At 39.4% G+C, this 18069-nt stretch overlaps 1 protein-coding gene and 1 pseudogene across 1 annotated transcript; one reads left to right on the top strand and one right to left on the bottom strand.

Moving 5' to 3' along the window:
- Positions 1-17: 17 nt before the first annotated feature.
- LOC117288837 lies at positions 18-3408 on the top strand (annotated as a pseudogene).
- A 3775-nt stretch (positions 3409-7183) lies between these two features.
- On the bottom strand, positions 7184-12002 carry LOC117289076 (fibrinogen-like protein 1). Its single transcript, XM_033770021.1, has 5 exons — positions 11391-12002; positions 11090-11333; positions 9560-9687; positions 9182-9443; positions 7184-8023 (listed from the first exon to the last, which is right to left on the bottom strand). Exons 1-5 carry the CDS (start codon positions 11952-11954, stop codon positions 7776-7778), a joined length of 1446 nt encoding a protein of 481 aa, XP_033625912.1. The 5' UTR covers positions 11955-12002; the 3' UTR covers positions 7184-7775.
- Between the last annotated feature and the right edge of the window lie 6067 nt (positions 12003-18069).

An 18069-nucleotide genomic window follows, 5' to 3' on the forward strand; every position in this document is an offset into this window, starting at 1 on the left:
ACAAAGGTTGTGTTTCGATGTATCCATTGACTTTGGAGCACTATTCCACCAAGTATGAGGAAGTACATACATGTACACTGCATTACACTTGTATACAGTGGTAGGTAGCGCAAAATTAATCTGTGCACTGTCTGGGAGTTTGTTTGGTGCCGAGTTTGGTTTGGTGGACCAAAATAGGCCGGTGCCGAGTTTGTTTGGTGCCGAGTTTATTGGTGCCGAGTGGGTGCCGAGTTTGCGAGGTGCCGAGTTTGCGAGGTGCCGAGTTTGCGAAGTGCCGAGTTTGCTGGTGCCGAGTTTGCAAGGTGCCGAAGTGTCCGGTACCCATCTGGAATGATTTTATTTGGTACTTGTCTTCTTTTTTTAAACTAGCCTTGGAACAAGCTTAAACAAAAATCTACGTTTTACCTCAAAAACAGTTGTGGCCGAAGGAGGATACGTCATGTTTAATTGGAGAAGCTGCATAAATTATAGCAATTGCCTAGTGACAAGTATCCCCCGATGTGCCCCAACACATACTGTTGGTCTTTAAAGCTGCAAGAAAAACATAAATGCAAGAAAATAGTTGCACAGAATTGTGTGTTTTCAGATGCCTGAGACAGGCTTCATGCTAAAGCCTTTCTCAGGTTCAATTTTGTGTGTGAAAAGTAACCTCTTCTCTAAAACTGCATTAATCAAAAGGGTGTCATTTCTAACAACATTTGATAACATCAACAGCTCTCCAGTGCTCTTAAAGCCATTGGACACTTTCTGATTAAAACAAAAATTAAAAGTTCACAGATTTACAAATAACTTACAGGGTTACAGAAGGTAATATGGTGAAAGACTTCCCTTGAAATAGTATTCAATGAAATGCTTTACTTTTTGAGGAAAACATTAAAACAGTATATCATTCTCGTTATCGAGAATAACGGATTTATTTAAAACAATGTCATGACATGGCGAAACGTGCGATATGCCATACAAGTCAACATTTCAAAGCTTTATATTATGGTTATAACCAAAACCTGTTTCAGTTGAATTGTCCTTAAGTCAATTATTGGCCAAGACTGCAACAGTTATTGGTTACAGTTGGGAAAACAAAACCCCAAGTAGGAAATGTTCAAAGGATATTTAAAGACACTGGACACTATTGGTAATTGTCAAGACTAGTCTTCACAGTTGGTGTATCTCAACATAATATGCATAAAATAACAACCTGTGAAAATTTGAGCTCAATCGGTCGTCGAAGTTGCGAGATAATAACGAAAGAAAAAACACCCTTGTCACACGAAGTTTTTGCGCTTTTAGATGGTTGATTTCGCGACCTCAAATTCTAAATCTGAGGTCTCGAAATCAAACTCGCGGAAAATTACTTCCTCGAAAACTTTGCCACTTCAGAGGGAGCCGTTTCTCATAATGTTTTATATTATTAACCTCTCTTCATTACTCGTTACAAAATAAGGTTTTGTGCAAAAACAAAATGTTGAGTGATTACCAATAGTGTCCATTGCCTTTAGTAGGGTTTGGTAACCGTATACTAATGAGTTTTACCTTTATTCTCATGGGAGTATCGATGTAATAAATGCATGAACCGTTATTCAACCCCGGAGGCCTTAGAACACCACTTAGCAACAACGACCCATCACTACGGCTGCCCACACTGTAAGAAGGTCTTCCCATGTGAACGGTACCTCCGCCGCCATCTCCCAACCCACAGCGCTCATGGGCAGTTCACATGCCACGTCTGTCAGAAATCCTTCAAGACTGATCACTATATCTTAAGTCTCATTTGCTGATACACAGTGGGGATAAACCGTACAAGTGTGATGCTTGTGAGAAGACGTTCAACCGCCCAGATAAGCTAAAGAGACATAAATATCACTCACGATCCTGTCCAGAAACTCAAATGTCCGTTCCGCTCCTTGACTGGATGCGAGAAGATGTTCAAACCGTCCTGATAAACTCAAAGCACATATCATATCACATAGCGGCATCAAGCCCTTTAAGTGTCCGCAGTGTTTCAAGTGTTTCAGCCGACGCCCCAATTTGGCGGAGCATATGCGAATTCATACCGATGACTATACCATTCGCTGTAAAGTATGTAATAAAGGATTCGCCCGTGAGAAATATAAGAATGCTCATAATTGTCCGAGATGGGCACAAACAAGGGAAGCACTGAAATCCAATATAGAATGTGACATGAATGAATCTGTCCTTGGTGATTTGTCAAACGAAGCTTTGAAACAAACTGAATCAATCGTCGATGCCAAGTCTCCATCTCACAATATCTCCAAACATAATGAGAAACCCGAAGAAGTACATCCAGTTCTCTTAACTAAGACAAGGCAAGTCAGACTCAGGCACTCTGGTTTCTCTATAGAAGGTTCATATGCTTGACGACACGGTCACGAGGGAGGCTCCGAGGAGTAGACGATGGCGTGGCGGAGCAAGAGGCAGGCCAAGACGTGTCACTCAGAAGAGAAAAATTCAGAATTGATCGACGGAGGATATTGAGAGAGACTTAGAGGCTATCAGGAGTGGCTTGGAGGAGCAGCAACGACAGGAGATGGAGAGACAGAAAGCCAACCAGGAATCCGCACAGCATCAACAAGATGGGGATCTGATGGCCGGAAGCTCACGGATGATAACGATCATGGTGACCCCTGACCAGGAGGTGGTCAGTGTCACATCGGGGAGAGACGGTCACTTTGAAACAGCAACAACAGCCAACTATTTCAACTCTACTGCTACTGCACTTCGATCACCATTCTCCGCTTACAAGCAAGTGCCGAATTTCTGCGCCAGCTCTGTAAGCGTAGAATTCCTAAGTAACATGGAATACGCTTTGCACAAGCCAAAATTCCCTGCTAACCAGTGAAATAAGCTTGACATAAGTGCAGAATTCCGTGCTTCCGCGAGCGCAGATTATTTGCTTACAGTAAGCAGAGCCATAAAATTTTGGCCCAGGTCCTGCTGGCCAGTCACTAAAATAGTAAAGGGCAAACCTGTGGCCATAACTTGTCCACTCTCCAATGAAAAACAAAAAGGTTTTACAAAGGAACAAGTGAAACATTAGAATAGATGTCTTTGTAATTTCTTGGCTTAGAGATTGCCCAACTTCCTAATTGGAAAGTATCTATCTAGTTGGGTGCAGTATTGACCTGGACTAATATCGACCTGGATTAATACTGACCTGGTCGTAGTATTGACATCTGTTCTTTTTACACAATCAATGCACTTCTTATCTTAGGATAGGAGTCATTTTTCTGAAACGAAATATCAAAAATAATTAACATAATCAATGTTTTTTTACGGATTCCGATCACACACTGTCAAATTCAATCATTGTTATGAACTAAATGAACAAATATTTTAGACAAATCTTTGTATATGTCCTTTTAATTCCTGAACCATCATAGACATCTGTGACAGACAGGGGCCTTATTTCATGGCTCTGCTTACCGTAAGCAAAGAATCAGCGCTTGCGGAATCAGGGAGTTCCATGCTGATGTTAAGCGTATTTCATGGTTAGCTGGGAACTTTTGCTGCTGCATACTCCAATATACTAGGCATTCTTTGCTTACACAGCTAGCACAGAAAACCTGTGCTTGGCTTTCACAGTAAGCGAATAATGGGGATCGTAAGTGCAGACTTCAGCAGTAAGCAAAGCCATGAAATTGAGCCCATATGAACTGGATAATTTAAAAAAAAAAAACTAATCATGAGGATATTCAATCTTGTGAAATTTAGATATTATTGTTAGAACTGTATTAATAGGACAAATCTTTGCTGAGGTGATATTTATTTGTTTACAGTGTTTCATTGGATGACATTTTATCTAGTTGTACATCTTTATATGTTTTAAAGGTGTACATTGTGGCCATTGTGCAGAAGATTAGATTAAGTTCATCTTTTAGCTTTCAATAGGAGACTTTCAAACGCTAGGTGGCAGCAGACATACCGGGTAAATTTCCATTGTTTACGTAGTTCTGAACATGCGCATAATTCTGAGAACAATGGATTTACCCGGTAAGTCTGCTGCCCTCTATCGTCCCAGAAAGTCTCCCATTGTCACACCAAATCAACATACGTGAAATATTCATCAAATTCAGTGACCACAAACAAAAGGGCTTTCTTATTGCTATAAGGAGTTTGTATTATTTTAGGCTCATTTTGATTGCAACAATTGAAATAATCAGCAGTTTTGTTTGCAAGGTTATAAAATCTATTTTACTCAAGCTTTGATGGTGTGTTAGATGGAAGTACTTCTCTGGAGGATTGGTACTAGTGAACCATTTAAATCTGTGAGTTTCCACATTGAAAGTAGTTATTTTCCCCCAGGAAACTTTGTCTTCTAAAACGATGTGTTTTCATTTATTGAATGATGTATACATGTACATGTATGTATGCCAATTGAGGTGTTTGAAATTATTAAACCAAACTTAAAAGGTCCAGAATGTTGTATTCAGAAGAAAGCTGTTGAGTTGTTTTGTTTTTGTGTATATTTAATGAGTCAAACAAAGACTGAGGCAAGAAAAGATTGCTGTAGCAAAACAATAAAAAACGCCAGAAATTGGTGGCAAGGTCGTAATTTTTAACCTTATCGCAAATACTCTGTACGTGCACAATAGACGTGGAATGAGATGCATGGTGGTCTAGCTATAGCTATCAAATTTGGGTACTAGCTAGACCAGCATGCACCTCATTCGGCAGTTTGCGCCTGCGCAATGGTATTTGCGAAAAGGTCTGTGGGTGCATAGCACCACTAGTAAATAAACTCCCGAGCACAGATGTGCATAATGTTATAATACACAAACAAGTTGCAAGATAATAATGAAAGAAAAAAACACCCTTGTCACACGGTGACGAAGTTGTGTGCTTTCTGATGCTTGATTTCTAGACCTCAAATTCTCTGAGGTCTCGAAATCAAGATCGTGGAAAATTACTTCTTTCTCGAAAACTACGTCACTTAATACTAAACGTGTCCAGCCGTCATTTTCACCAAACTCTGCCTAACTTTAGAATCAATTTTAGGGCTTAGGACGAGTTCAGTTCCGTAACCATGGGCCTATGATGTTACGACGCATTGAACCCATCTCCTATAGGACGAGTTAATAATAATAATAACCCGTTTTTATATAGCGCTTTACACCAGAAAGGCATCCCAAAGCGCTTCATCGTTATTACCCCTGGTCACTGGGCCTTAAATCACTCCTGAAACCATCTCAGCTCCCTGGTAGGGAGTATGCAGCCTGTGCAACATTAATTTGCGCTACTCGGCTAAATCAATCACAAGAACCATCTCTGCCCTCACAGGTACCCATTTACCCCTGGGTGGAGAGAAGCAATTATAGTGAAGTGTCTTGCTCAGGGACACAAGTGTCACGACCGGGATTCGAACCCACACTCTGCTGAACAGAAGCACCAGAGCATCTATCCGCTTGGCCACGACACCCTGAGTTACTCGTCCTAACTCGAGATAGGATTTATCCTAGCATTTCGTGAAATCGGCTGCAGTGCCTTTAATTCTAATTGCAACATTCATTTCAATTCAATTCACTTTATTGTCCCAGATGGGAAATTCAGTTTAGACGAGACGACTTATTTATGCACTAACAAAAATGTTTGGTCCACAGTGAAAACACTGGCTTATTTGCTTTGCGCACAAAAATATTGGGTATTTTTTGTCAATCATTGGACCAAAACGTACACCAACAACGTTGTTTTTCGATCTATCCATTAACCTACACGGGTTAATATTCCAGAAAGTATGAAGTACATATACATGTACACTGCACTACACTTTGTATACAGCGGTAGGTAGCAAAATTCATTGCACTGTCTGGGCTGATTTTATTTTGTTGTTATTATTATTATTTTTTTTAAACTACACTTGGAACTGACTAACTTATCATGCTTAACAAAATCGATGTTTTACCTCAAAATCAGTTGTGGCCGAAGGAGGGTACTTCTCGTTTAATTGAAGAAGTTGCATAAATTATAACAATCGCCGTGTGATGAAATGTTACCTGGAAAAAGGGTACACTATGAAAACTATATTGAATATAACTAATAAAACACACTCAAGATCGGGTGGGGAAAAGACGCGAGGAAATGCACAAAAAAAATAGGAACAGATGACACAAAGTATAGGTTTCTCAAACAAAAATAAAAAATGACTTTATTGATTATAAGACAATTTAACAAAAGCAGTATAAAACAATGCAAACCTTAAAAATGATTCTGTTCGGAACTTCAAACAAAGAAAACCAAGTTAAACCTAAACCAAAATAAACTATAAGAAACCTTGACCAAAGCTAACAAAAAAACTAAACAAAAATCAAATTAAAATCAAAATGGCTTTTGAAACTGATTCCATAATTATTAGCAGGAAATACACTTGAAGCAGGCAAAATTATGTAGAAATTAAAACTTAAGCAGAGAGATAAAACAGAAGTGCTCCTTGCGCTGCCAGGCTGCTATCTGATTGTTATTTAAAGATACAATCAATCACAACCTCAAGTTCAAAATCCATTTAGCAAAATAACCAATCTGTGAAAGTTTCATCACATTGGGATAGCCAGTGAATCCAATCTGAAAGATGTTGAGTACAGGAAATTAGAAACCTACCCAAGTTGGATCATTACCTGTTACACAGTTGTTTATTTTAGATTCCATTCATAGATTATACTTCTGTCATAGATTATATCTGAGCATTAATTAACCAGGACATATCCATTGCAGTTAATATTAGTCTTATTAGGCCTACTAAGAGAATAATCGATTTTCCACCATACCGCCATTTGCTTGTTTCAAAGCATTTGCAGGGGGGGGGGACCCAAACAGAACAATTATTGGGAAAGGAGACAGTTGTGGTTTAAGACACTGGACACTATTGGTAATTGTCAAGGACCAGTCTTCTTACTTGGAGTATATAATATGCATAAAATAACAAACCTGTGAAAATTTGAGCTCAATTGGTCGTCGAAGTTGCCAGTAGCTATGAAAGAAAAAACAACCTTGTCACACGAAGTTGTGTGCTTTCAGATGCTTTGCGAGACCTCAAAATCCAGTTCTGATGTCTCATAATCAAGTTCGTGGACACTTACTTCTTTCTCGAAAGCGCGTCACTTCAGAGAGAGCCGTTACTCACAATGTTGTATACTATCAACCTCTCCCCATTACTCGTTACCAAGATTTTATGCTAATAACTATTTGGAGCAATTACCAATAGTGTCCACTGCCTTTAAAAAGGCGTCGATCTAGTATGGAACCGTATTAAGCCCTTTTTAATGTTCGTATATATCTAAATTCTATAGGAACAACTTTCATGACAAAACTTACAAAATAAAATATTGTATTCGATTCAACAAGCCACCGCATTGTTTATAAAAACACTAGCATCCACTCTCATTATACGAGTCGGATTTAGAACGGGTTATATTAGAAGGGTATCTTGAGAGTTTTATAAGCAATGCGTTTGTACTTGGAAGTCTTACATACTATACTGGTCGTATTGGGTTTAAAGTGACATTCCTTATTAGTTACTTTCTGCAACTATTTTAGCTACCCGATGTCACGATTTTTATACATGTCTCATTTAATCCATTGCATTAAAAGTTAATTCACATTAAATTGTTTTCCATGTTTTCCATTTTTAGGTTTCAAAGTACAGGTTTAATTATTTTTGTTTAAAAATTTACGAGAAACTTAATAAGGTGAAGCGAATAGGTGATTTATGAGGAGATGTTTATTACTGTGTACCTTTTTATAATGGTATCCATCTTAATTAAGGACTAAACTTTCCTTCTAATCTTCATCTCAGTTGTTTTGAGTGAGCGGGAAGCCGAAAAGCCATTCCACCTAATTCCTTCGTTGTTCGTAGTGGCCCAATTGAAGTATCTCCCGTTCAAATTGGAGGCGGCGCAGGAATAGTACCACCAGGCTCCGTGGCGGTCCTGGGCACAGTTACCACTACTCCATAAATCGTTGTCTCGGTCTTTGGTCGTAAAGGCCTGGTTATTGTGGTATGCTAACCAGTCTCCTGAAAGATAACACACGTAGCCATTATAGTCACGTGTAAATAAAGGCGACTGTTGACAGGAGGTAACTTTAAACATTAATTTGTTTCGAACATAACCTAGGCCGATAAGGTGGGATTAGAAACAAATTTATCAATTAATGGAACTGGGATATTGGGAGAAGCTGCATTTTGTTTTCTTTTTAAAGCCATTGGACACATTCTGAACAGAACCAAAAGTTAAAAGTTCACAGATTTACAAATAACTTACAAAGTTTACAGAAGGTACTGGTGAAAGACTTCCCTTGAAATATTATTCCATGAAACGCTTTACTTTTTGAGAAAACATTAAAACACCTATCAATTTTCGATATCAACAATAACGGATTTATTATAAACACATGTCATGACATGGCGAAACGTGCGGAAACAAGAGTGGGTTTTCCCGTTATTTTCTCCTGACTCCGATGACCGATTGAGCCTAACTTTTCACAGGTTTGTTGTTTTATATTATTATACGTTGTGATACACGAAGTGCCCTTTGGACAATACTGTTTACCGATGACAGTTTAATAAGATAGTTAGAAAATTGCTATCGAAATGGGATTTAAAAGCAACGTTTATACGTTATATTTGTTCTCCTCCAAATTGTGGTTTTACGATTCTGTTAAAATGTTTCTAGCGAGTTTAAAATGGCTGAATTCAAGTTATTTGTCGTACATTTTGTCATTTTTTAGTTTCAAGGGATTAACATCATCTTCCTCTTTTTTACTTGGTGTTGGGCAGCAAAGGATACACCCCTCCAATTTCGGCTTGGTTTGAGCAGCGAGGAATGCAAAATTTTACCCCTCCTTTTTCCGTCTGGAATTGAGGAACAAAACATAGACAATTCCCCCTCCAATTTTAAAGGCACTCCAGACACTATCGGTTATTACTCAAAATGATTATTAGAAACCTACTTGAAATAGCATTGGAGAGATGTGAACATCGTGAGAAACGGCTCCCTCTGAAGGAGCGTAGTTTTTTGAGAAAGAGGTGATTTCTTATTCAACTATTTGAATCACGATGTTGCTTTTCTGTCTTTCATTGAGACCTACCAAAAACAATCGGTCACAGCGATAAACACAGACTACCCTGCAATATTTCTGTATAACTACGAAGTATCCACTTATAGCATCTTACCTGCGGTTCCATTGTAACTTCCTACAGTCAGCCGGTAGTTATCGCTCACATCGGCGATGCCGAACGATTCATACAAGGCAAAGCCGGTATCGTCGTCGAAGCTTGTGAGATCTACGCGGAGTTCGTACTCGCCCTGAGCAGTCAGACGGTGCAAGTTGTCGTTACCGAGCCAAAACTCTCCCTCTAGATTCCCAAAGCCCCGGCTGTAGTTGGCAAAGTCCAAATAGAAATCTACACTGCCGTCCTGACGCCGCTGGAAAACCTATCGAAGACAAATTAACGCACATCATTTTGAATGGCTTTGTGTTCACATAACATTTTAGACTTTACACTTCTAAAAAATGTGTATTTTGGATGGAAAGTCCTCCATTGTCTTACCGTCCAGCCTCCGCCGTCTGTCTCCATATCACAGTACACCTTGAATGGCCTACCGGAGTCCGGCTTCGCGGCATAAACGCCACTGCGTGCCTCACCTCGTGCGAGCACGTCGGAACAATCTCTGACTCCTTATATAAAAAACAAGATAATGATTTTTAGTATAGATGGAAAACAGAATACCAGGACAAGATTGAAATGAGAATCATCTACTATATCCCTCTCTTTAAAGTCACTGAATACTATTGGTAACTACTCAAAATAATCGTTAGCATAAAACTTACTTGGTAATGAGCAATGGAGAGCTGTTGATGGTATAAAACAGTGTAAGAATTGAAACGGCTCCCTCTGAAGTAACGTAGTTTTCGAGAAAGAAGTATTTTCCAACTTAAATACTTGAATAGCCTTGCTCAAGGCAGTCGCATTATTCGCTCCAAAAGACGCCGCTGTAAACCCATCCGTATACCCTGTGCGTGGTGCGTGCGATCACACCGCATGACCCACCCGTATACACACTGTCACATCGTACGACTACTGTGCACACAAGTCATCCGCACTCGTACCACTAACCGCATGCGGAGGCGGCCTCCACATGCGGATAGTGTACGGGGGCATCGTGTCGTGCGATACGCACAGTGAATACGGGTGGGTTTTTATATAGCGGCGGTCTTTTTTCGGAGTGAATAATTCGACTTTCTTGAGCAAGGCTAATACTTGAATTGAATTTGAGACTTCAGCTGAGGTCTCGAAATCAAGCGTCTGAAAGCACACAACTTGTGCGACAAGGGCGTTTTTCTTTCTTTATTCTCTTGCAACTTCTACGACTATTTGACTCCCTAATTTCACAGGTTTGTTATTTTATGCATTATTTTTTTACTGTCGAGTTATACCAAGTGAAAACACTGGTCTTTGACAATTACTGAAGGCGTCCAGTGCCTTTAAACATACGAACTCTCTTAATGTAAAAGAGTGAAAAAAACACTCCTTTTGTCCGCCATACCACTCTTGCAAAGAGCCATATGACGAAAAACTCTTTTTAGAGTGAAAGACGGGTACTTTCAACTAAATTTAGAGTGAAGTTTGTTCCAATTTCACTCAAAAAGAGTAACACAGATTAACTTTCACTCTCAAAAGAGCGAAAGTGATACCACTCGGAGTGAAAACACCCTTGTCGTCGCACTTTTGTGTACGAGTAAATTTGAACGCATGTTTATAATGGACAGTTTAAGGTGTAATGCTTACGATCAGGTGTGGGGGGGGGGGTCGAGTACGTTTCGAATGGTGATTAAATAGACCCCTTGCATAAATGTCGCCACTGAGGTCCATAAAGGGCCATCTTTGGCGGAGAGCAATGCGCAGCGCGTCACCGCGCGTTGATAGATTGACATTAGAGGTGGCCGCCAATGCTAGGGGTCTTTTGTGTACAACAGTCTCCCCTCAACAAAGTCTTGGATATTTTAGAGGTAGTGTTGTCTGCTTGTGTCTATTTCTACCTCCATGGTTTAACCACGATTGTGAGCAAACAAAACCTACCATGGATCTTCGTCAACCTAGATACTGACTCCTGGAGCTCTTCCACCTGACGCCCAATGACTCCCATTTCACGTCTTGTGTCTTTTAACTGAAGTGTTGTGTTTCTTAGTGCGACAGTTACCTTTTGTTGGTTGGTCGAAACTGCAGTCTGCAACTCACTAACCATTCGACGTGTTTCCTCTTGCTCAGAGGTGGCTGTTTCTTGGTTGGTTGATATTGCAGCCATTGTACGTCTTGCCGCAGTCTGCAACTCACTAACCATACGTCGCGTGGCTGTTTCTTGGTTGGTCGATACTGCAACCTGCAACTCACTAACCATTCGACGTGTTTCCTCTTGCTCAGAGGTGGCTGTTTCTTGGTTGGTCGATACTGCAGCCTGCAACTCACTAACCATTCGACGTGTTTCCTCTTGCTCAGAGGTGGCTGTTTCTTGGTTGGTCGATACTGCAACCTGCAACTCACTAACCATTCGACGTGTTTCCTCTTGCTCAGAGGTGGCTGTTTCTTGGTTGGTCGATACTGCGACCTGTAACTCACTAACCATTCGTCGTGTTTCCTCGTGCTCAGAGGTGGCTGTTTCTTGTATGGTTGATATTGCAGCCATCGTACGTCTTGTGTCCTCCAGCTCCGATGAAACAGTTTCAGTCATTAGTACTTTGAGCTCTTTCACCTGGTCTTGTGTGTTTCTGAGTTCATCTTCAAGAATGACTAGGTAGTTTTCTACAATAAGCCTTAACTCGGCTACCTTACTACTTGTATCTACATCACATGAAACCGTTCTCTGGTTGCTGGAAGCTTCAACTTGTAGTTCAACTTGAGACTTCACAATCAGAACGACCAAGAGCGAACGGATTAACAACCCCATTTTGCTCAATTATAACTGCAACTACAAAACACGACTCCTTTCGTTGCTGAATAGAGTAGAAATGTATAGATGAGTGAGCAACAGCCTATCTGTAGATCATTTTATATTGAACAGATGGTACCCGCATTAAAGTTTGTTTTTCTTCCTGATACGCTGTTAGAGCGACCTGGATTCTTAGGGTAAATAACCGCTGAACGTTAAAGACACTGGACACTGTTGGTTATTGTCAAAGACCAGTCTTCTCACATCTCAACATATGCATAAAATAACAAACCTGTGAAAATTTGAGTTCATTACTGGTCGTCGAAGTTACGAGATAATATGGAAGAAAAAATACACTTGTCACACGAAGTTGTGTGCTTTCAGTTGCTTGATTTCGAGGGCCTCAAAATCTAATTCTGAGGTCTCGAAATCAAACTCGTGAAAATTGACTTTTTTTCTCGGAAACTACGTTACTTCAGAGGGAGCCTTTACTCACCATGTTTTATACTATCAACAGCTCTCCATTACTTGTTACCAAGTAAGGTTTTGTGCTATTAATTATTTTTAGTAATTACCAATAGTGTCCACTGCCTTTAAGAGAGACTGACTCGGGAACTATGTAGGTAGGTCAGAGATCAGAGAGTGTCGTGTGAACAATTTTCAACCAGACTCGAGGATTGGTTTTGGACTTGGACCAGACCCAAAGTTGTTATAATGACGTGTTGACAACGAACAAGGAAGTACAACTCAGTCTGAACATAACATGGAAAGATGGCTTAACAAGAGATTGATGGTTTTTGCAGCTTTCACTATGGACAATGTAGTATAGCGCTTGGCTATGGGTTGGGTCCTGAGTCTCGGCTGAATAAAGGTGTCGAGGACGACTTTTGAGCTTTGTGACGTACGAAATGTACCCAAACCCTTTAAAGGGAAGGTACACCTTTGGTACTTGTCAAAGACCAGTTTTCTTACTTGCTGTATCCCACCATAAGCATAAAATAACAAACCTGTGAAAATTTGAGCTCAATTGGTCATCGGAGTTGCGAGAAAACTATGACAGAAAAAACACACTTGTCATTGTGTGCTTTCAGATAGGAATACAAGACTTTTATTATTTTAGTGAGAAATCACCTCTTTCTCAAAATCGATGATACTTCAGAATGTTTTATACCATTAACAGCTCTCCAAATGCTCGTTACCAAATCAGTTTTGAAGTTAATTTGCAATTACCGAATTACCAAACGTGTACCTTCCCTTTAAAAGAAAATCCCGCAATGGGTTATTATCCTTTTTTCAAAGATAAAAATCCGCATGATAGTTCATTGACCGAAACCCAAACTTTCACTTGACATAAAGTCACCAGAGATTACTACGATCATTATTTTATGTAATTGTGACATCTGACTTTTTTTCAGGAACCGTCAAAGATGCATTAGGGAGTTACACGCTACCGTTTTATCTTACCAGCCTAATGTTTGCCCGAGCAGCTAAAGTTATGACCTCTCGACCTTTTGCACAGCAGTCGACGAGTTCAACAAGTCGCCTGAATAAAAGTTGCCTGAGTTGCACTGTAGACTTGATTCAAGTCCCATTCTCGTGTGAGAGGTCCCGAAGCATATGCTCAAACTTACTATGGGTGCGTTCGTTAATAGCTTCCCTGGGTCGACCCCCGCAGTGCGCACTCGGGTGAGCCCCGGACAAGAGCTAATCGAACGATCACACTCGCTCTCTCGTGGTGACGGCATGCATCTCAGGTCACCCCCAAGTGACCCACTCCACAAGCAGGGCACTGGGGGCTGACCCAGGTGAGCCCCCTCAAAGCTATTCGAACGTACCGGGGCAGACCGGGGCCGACCCAGGGAAGCTAAACGAACGCACCCACTAAAACAACACGTAGCATACACAGTACAGTGCGCGCTCGCCGTCAAAATGTGCTAACGAGAACAGGTTTTGGAATGAATGCAGAGCACTTCGGAATGTCAGCTGCGCATGTCTGTTACTGCTAACAATGGATTTTGTCATTCTCCCAGCGGGTATTGTCAAAAGGTTATGGGAGATAGACGAACCCCATTGTCAGCAGTAACAGACATGCGCAGCTGACATTCATGAGTGGCTTATACGCACAAACTTTTCCAAGTGACGTCGTAACCATAGTTTTGGGGTCGCGACTCTATGGGGCGCCAACAGTAGTTTTTTTTATTTAAAGCAATATTTACAAAAAAATTAATCATACAACACGTAATTCATTATTCATCCATTGTTTTACCTTTATTTACAAATATTAAGTTTTAAACCACACAATTACACATAAGCTTCGCAAGGGTGATGACACACACCGCAAGCATAGGATTCACCAACTCAAGACAGTCCAACCCTTTGAACCAAACATAAACACTGGTGTTAAATAACTTCCCATTACCCTCCATTTCACTTTAGCTGAAGAGTTTATTTTTTGTATATTTATTTTCTTTAAATAAAGTGTAAAATAATATGCAATTTGAAAAGGCCAGTGTGAACTTCAGGGCCCATGGACGGTGGGTCTGCCCACATTAAAAGCCCATACAATCATGACATAATTAATCGTTTGTGTAATTCGGTCTTAAAGGTCAGAAAATGTAATATTTAAAACAGATTTACAAATGATAACTCAATATGGACACAGAATGTTTAAAACATTTACAATCGTTTATTCACAGTCAGAAAAAACAACAAAATCTGCATAATCACATTATAATTATGATAATAAAACATTTTACCCATACATCACTAATAAGCAGTGGGAATTCAACATTACCAAAACGATATTTCTTTCAGATGTCATTATTTTTGAAGGAACACCATACTTTCGTCAAAATCGTTGGGTTTTCTACTCTATGGTAGATATTGATGCTTTTGTGTAAAAGCTTGTAGGCCTACACTGGTGACCTGCCAGAATGCTGTGCAATGTACATTAGTGGCTGGTATCCTGCTCATTCACGTTACACCATCATTCTTTCTTTCTTATTTGCTTCATGAAAATGCAGCACTTAAAAATGAATCAAACAGGTGGCCATGTATGGTAAGAACACATTAATGCTCCTTAAAAAAAAACACGATTATAGGTTCCTAAATCAACTTAAATCTAATATTACATCACGAGTGGCACCTTAAACTTAATTATGTAAATAAGGGGTCAATCTACTCTTCAAATCCATGTCAAAATACTCCAAAGGAAATTAAAGATAATTTTAACCTTTGACATCGGTAAGCAATCCCTTCCATTGTTAAGAATACAGATAGTGTATGGGGTAATGCAATATTGTTTTAGCTCTGAAAAATTAAATAGAGTCTCTGAAATGTATTGAGAGCAACATTTTTTATGCTAATTTCCACGCAATGCAGTAATGTATTATATTTTTTTAAGTGTACCAGTTAAATGATGACAACAACTACTAAAAACCTTTAAAGGGAAGGTACACGTTTGATAATTACTCAAAACAAGTATTAACTTAAAGACTGACTTGGTAACGAGCATTGTGGAGCTGTTGGTAGTATAAAACATTGCGGGGAACGACTCCCTCTGATGAAACGTAGTTTTTGAGAGAGGTAATTTCTCACTAAAATAATAAAAGACTTCTAGCTAGAAGTCTTTTATTCCTATCCGAAAGCACACAAATTCGTCCAACAAGGGTGTTTTTTCTTTCATCATTTTCTCGCAACTCCGATGACCAATTGGGCTCATATTTTCACAGGTTTGTTGTTTTATGCTTATGATGAGATACACCAAGTGAGAAGACTGGTCTTTGACAATTACCAAACATGTACCTTCCCTATAAGACAGGTGTCTCACTGGTCTTGTTTGGGAAACACCAGGAAAAAAAAAGAAACTGTAATTAGAGGTGAACAATTTATCTCGAGGATTGCCTGGCCCACTTGTTTCCACTTTAACTTATCACAATACTATAATAATTACACTTTTCATAAACTTATTTTAAACGGATCTTTCTTTCCTGCAACAGAAGATTCCATTATGCCAAAATAGAGTTAAAATATTTGAAATACTGTTAGTTTCTTTTCTTTTTTTTTAAACTTAAGTCATCGTGAATTTAAAGTAAATATATAAATCTCATTTTTACTAAAGTCATACATGGTTACTCATAAAAAAAGTGTCAAGTAACGAAGTGCCTTAATATACATTGCATTTAGATAGATGGCCCCTAACCCCTTACCCCCCCCCCCCCCCCCCCACACACACAAAACAAACAACTAAGACAGAATCCGATTTGGCTACTACAGCTAAGGCTAAGGCTACGGCTGGTGATAATGGAGTTGCTAAGGGACGTCCTATACTTCAACACATGATAATGCAGAATTCTAGCCGTAGCCGTAGCCGTCAGTTGGACACGGCCCGAGTATTAAAGACAAAGGACAACAAATTTCCAATCTCATCCAACTTGCTCGTCACTATCTCGCAAAAAAAAAAGTGGCATTTACATAATCAAAGAAACAACCAAAAAAACTAACCGTCCTCAGTTTTTGAAAGACTTGGTATCATCTGGTTATAAGGCTGGAGTTTCCCACATTACATGTCATCCTATTACTATAAAATATAACAACTGACCACTCAGACAAAATGGCGCCAGTTTGCACTTAAAACATTCCCTGTATTGTTATGATAAAATGGCAGTAATTAGTGGCATCACACCAAATCGCTTTTTCTTAAAGGCACTGGACACTATTGGTAATTATTCAAAATAGCTGTAAGCGTAAAAACTTAATTTGGTAACGAGCAATGGAGAGCTGTTGGTAAGTATAAAACATTGTGAGAAACTGCTCCCTCTGAAGTACCGTAGTTTTTTTTAGAAAGTGGTACTTTCTCACTCAAATAATAAAATACTTAAGCTGAAGCCTTTTATTATGCATATGGAAAGCACACAAAGTAAAGTAAAAGGTGTGTTTTTTCTTTCATTATTCTCTTGCAAAATTTGATGAACAATTGAGCACAAATTTCTACAGGTTTGTTATTCTGTGCATATGTGTGCATATGTTGGGATACACCAAGTGAGAATACGGGTCTTTGACAATTACAGAAGGTGTCCAGTGTCTTTAAGTCCAATCATCTTCACTCGCGAATCCAATTCCTTTACTCAGCCTTCCAATCATTATTTGAATGCAGCATCTTGAAATGCCAGATAAAAAAAAAAAAAAAGCACCACCGTAAAAGAAAAACTTACAAATATTACTGCACAATGAAAGATAAAAAGATCCAGTTCTCTTTCCAGAGGCTGGTTATTGTCATGCACTGTTTACTATGGCCCTTTTCGAATCCACGGCTTCCGTCTTTGGACTTGGCTTCAGGCTCCGTCCACTCGTCTGAAGCCCTGAGCGCGTACACAAAGCACGGGCAAATGTCAACACAACCGGGGGCCAAGCTAGCCGAGCCGAATCCAAAGCCGAGGTTTCGAAAAGTGCCTATATCACAACTTTACGTTTATCTGTTTTCCTTTTTAATATGAACAAAATCGCATTGATGTTGATCTACTTGGTAAGGACATCATAATGCATATCAACGACTGGATTTATACAGTTCTGAAGGCACGATTGTTAATAAAAACATCAACAGGTTAATTAATTATCTGTGTTCTACACATGTGTGCAAAACATCATCCCATCCGCACAAACTGCTTATGGTGAAAGATCCAAAGTGAAATAATCAAAGACAAGGCTTGGAGCAACTTACTCCACAAATCCTAACAACTCACTGACAATGATTAAATTGTAGTACAGACATGACATGGGCACCTTAAAAAAAAAGTAGGAATATTGTATTGAGTTCAAGAGCAGACCTACTTGTAAACAGTGGGACTATTTCAAGGCAGTGGACACTATTAGTAATTACTCAAAATAATCATTAGCATAAAACCTCCTTTGGTAATGGGGAGAGGTTGATGGTACAAAACATTGTGGAAAAACTGATCCCTCTGAAGTGCCGTAGTTTTCGAGAAAAAAGTAATTTTCCACGAATTTGATTTTGAGACCTCAATTTTAGTTGAAATCAACCATCTAAACGCACACAACTTGGTGTGATAAGGGTGTTTTTTCTTTCATTATTATCTCCCAACTTCGACGCTTAATTGAGCTCAGGTTTGTTATT

This window comes from Asterias rubens, chromosome 4, assembly GCF_902459465.1.
Source record: "Asterias rubens chromosome 4, eAstRub1.3, whole genome shotgun sequence".
In the NCBI taxonomy this organism is placed as follows: Eukaryota; Metazoa; Echinodermata; class Asteroidea; order Forcipulatida; family Asteriidae; genus Asterias; species Asterias rubens.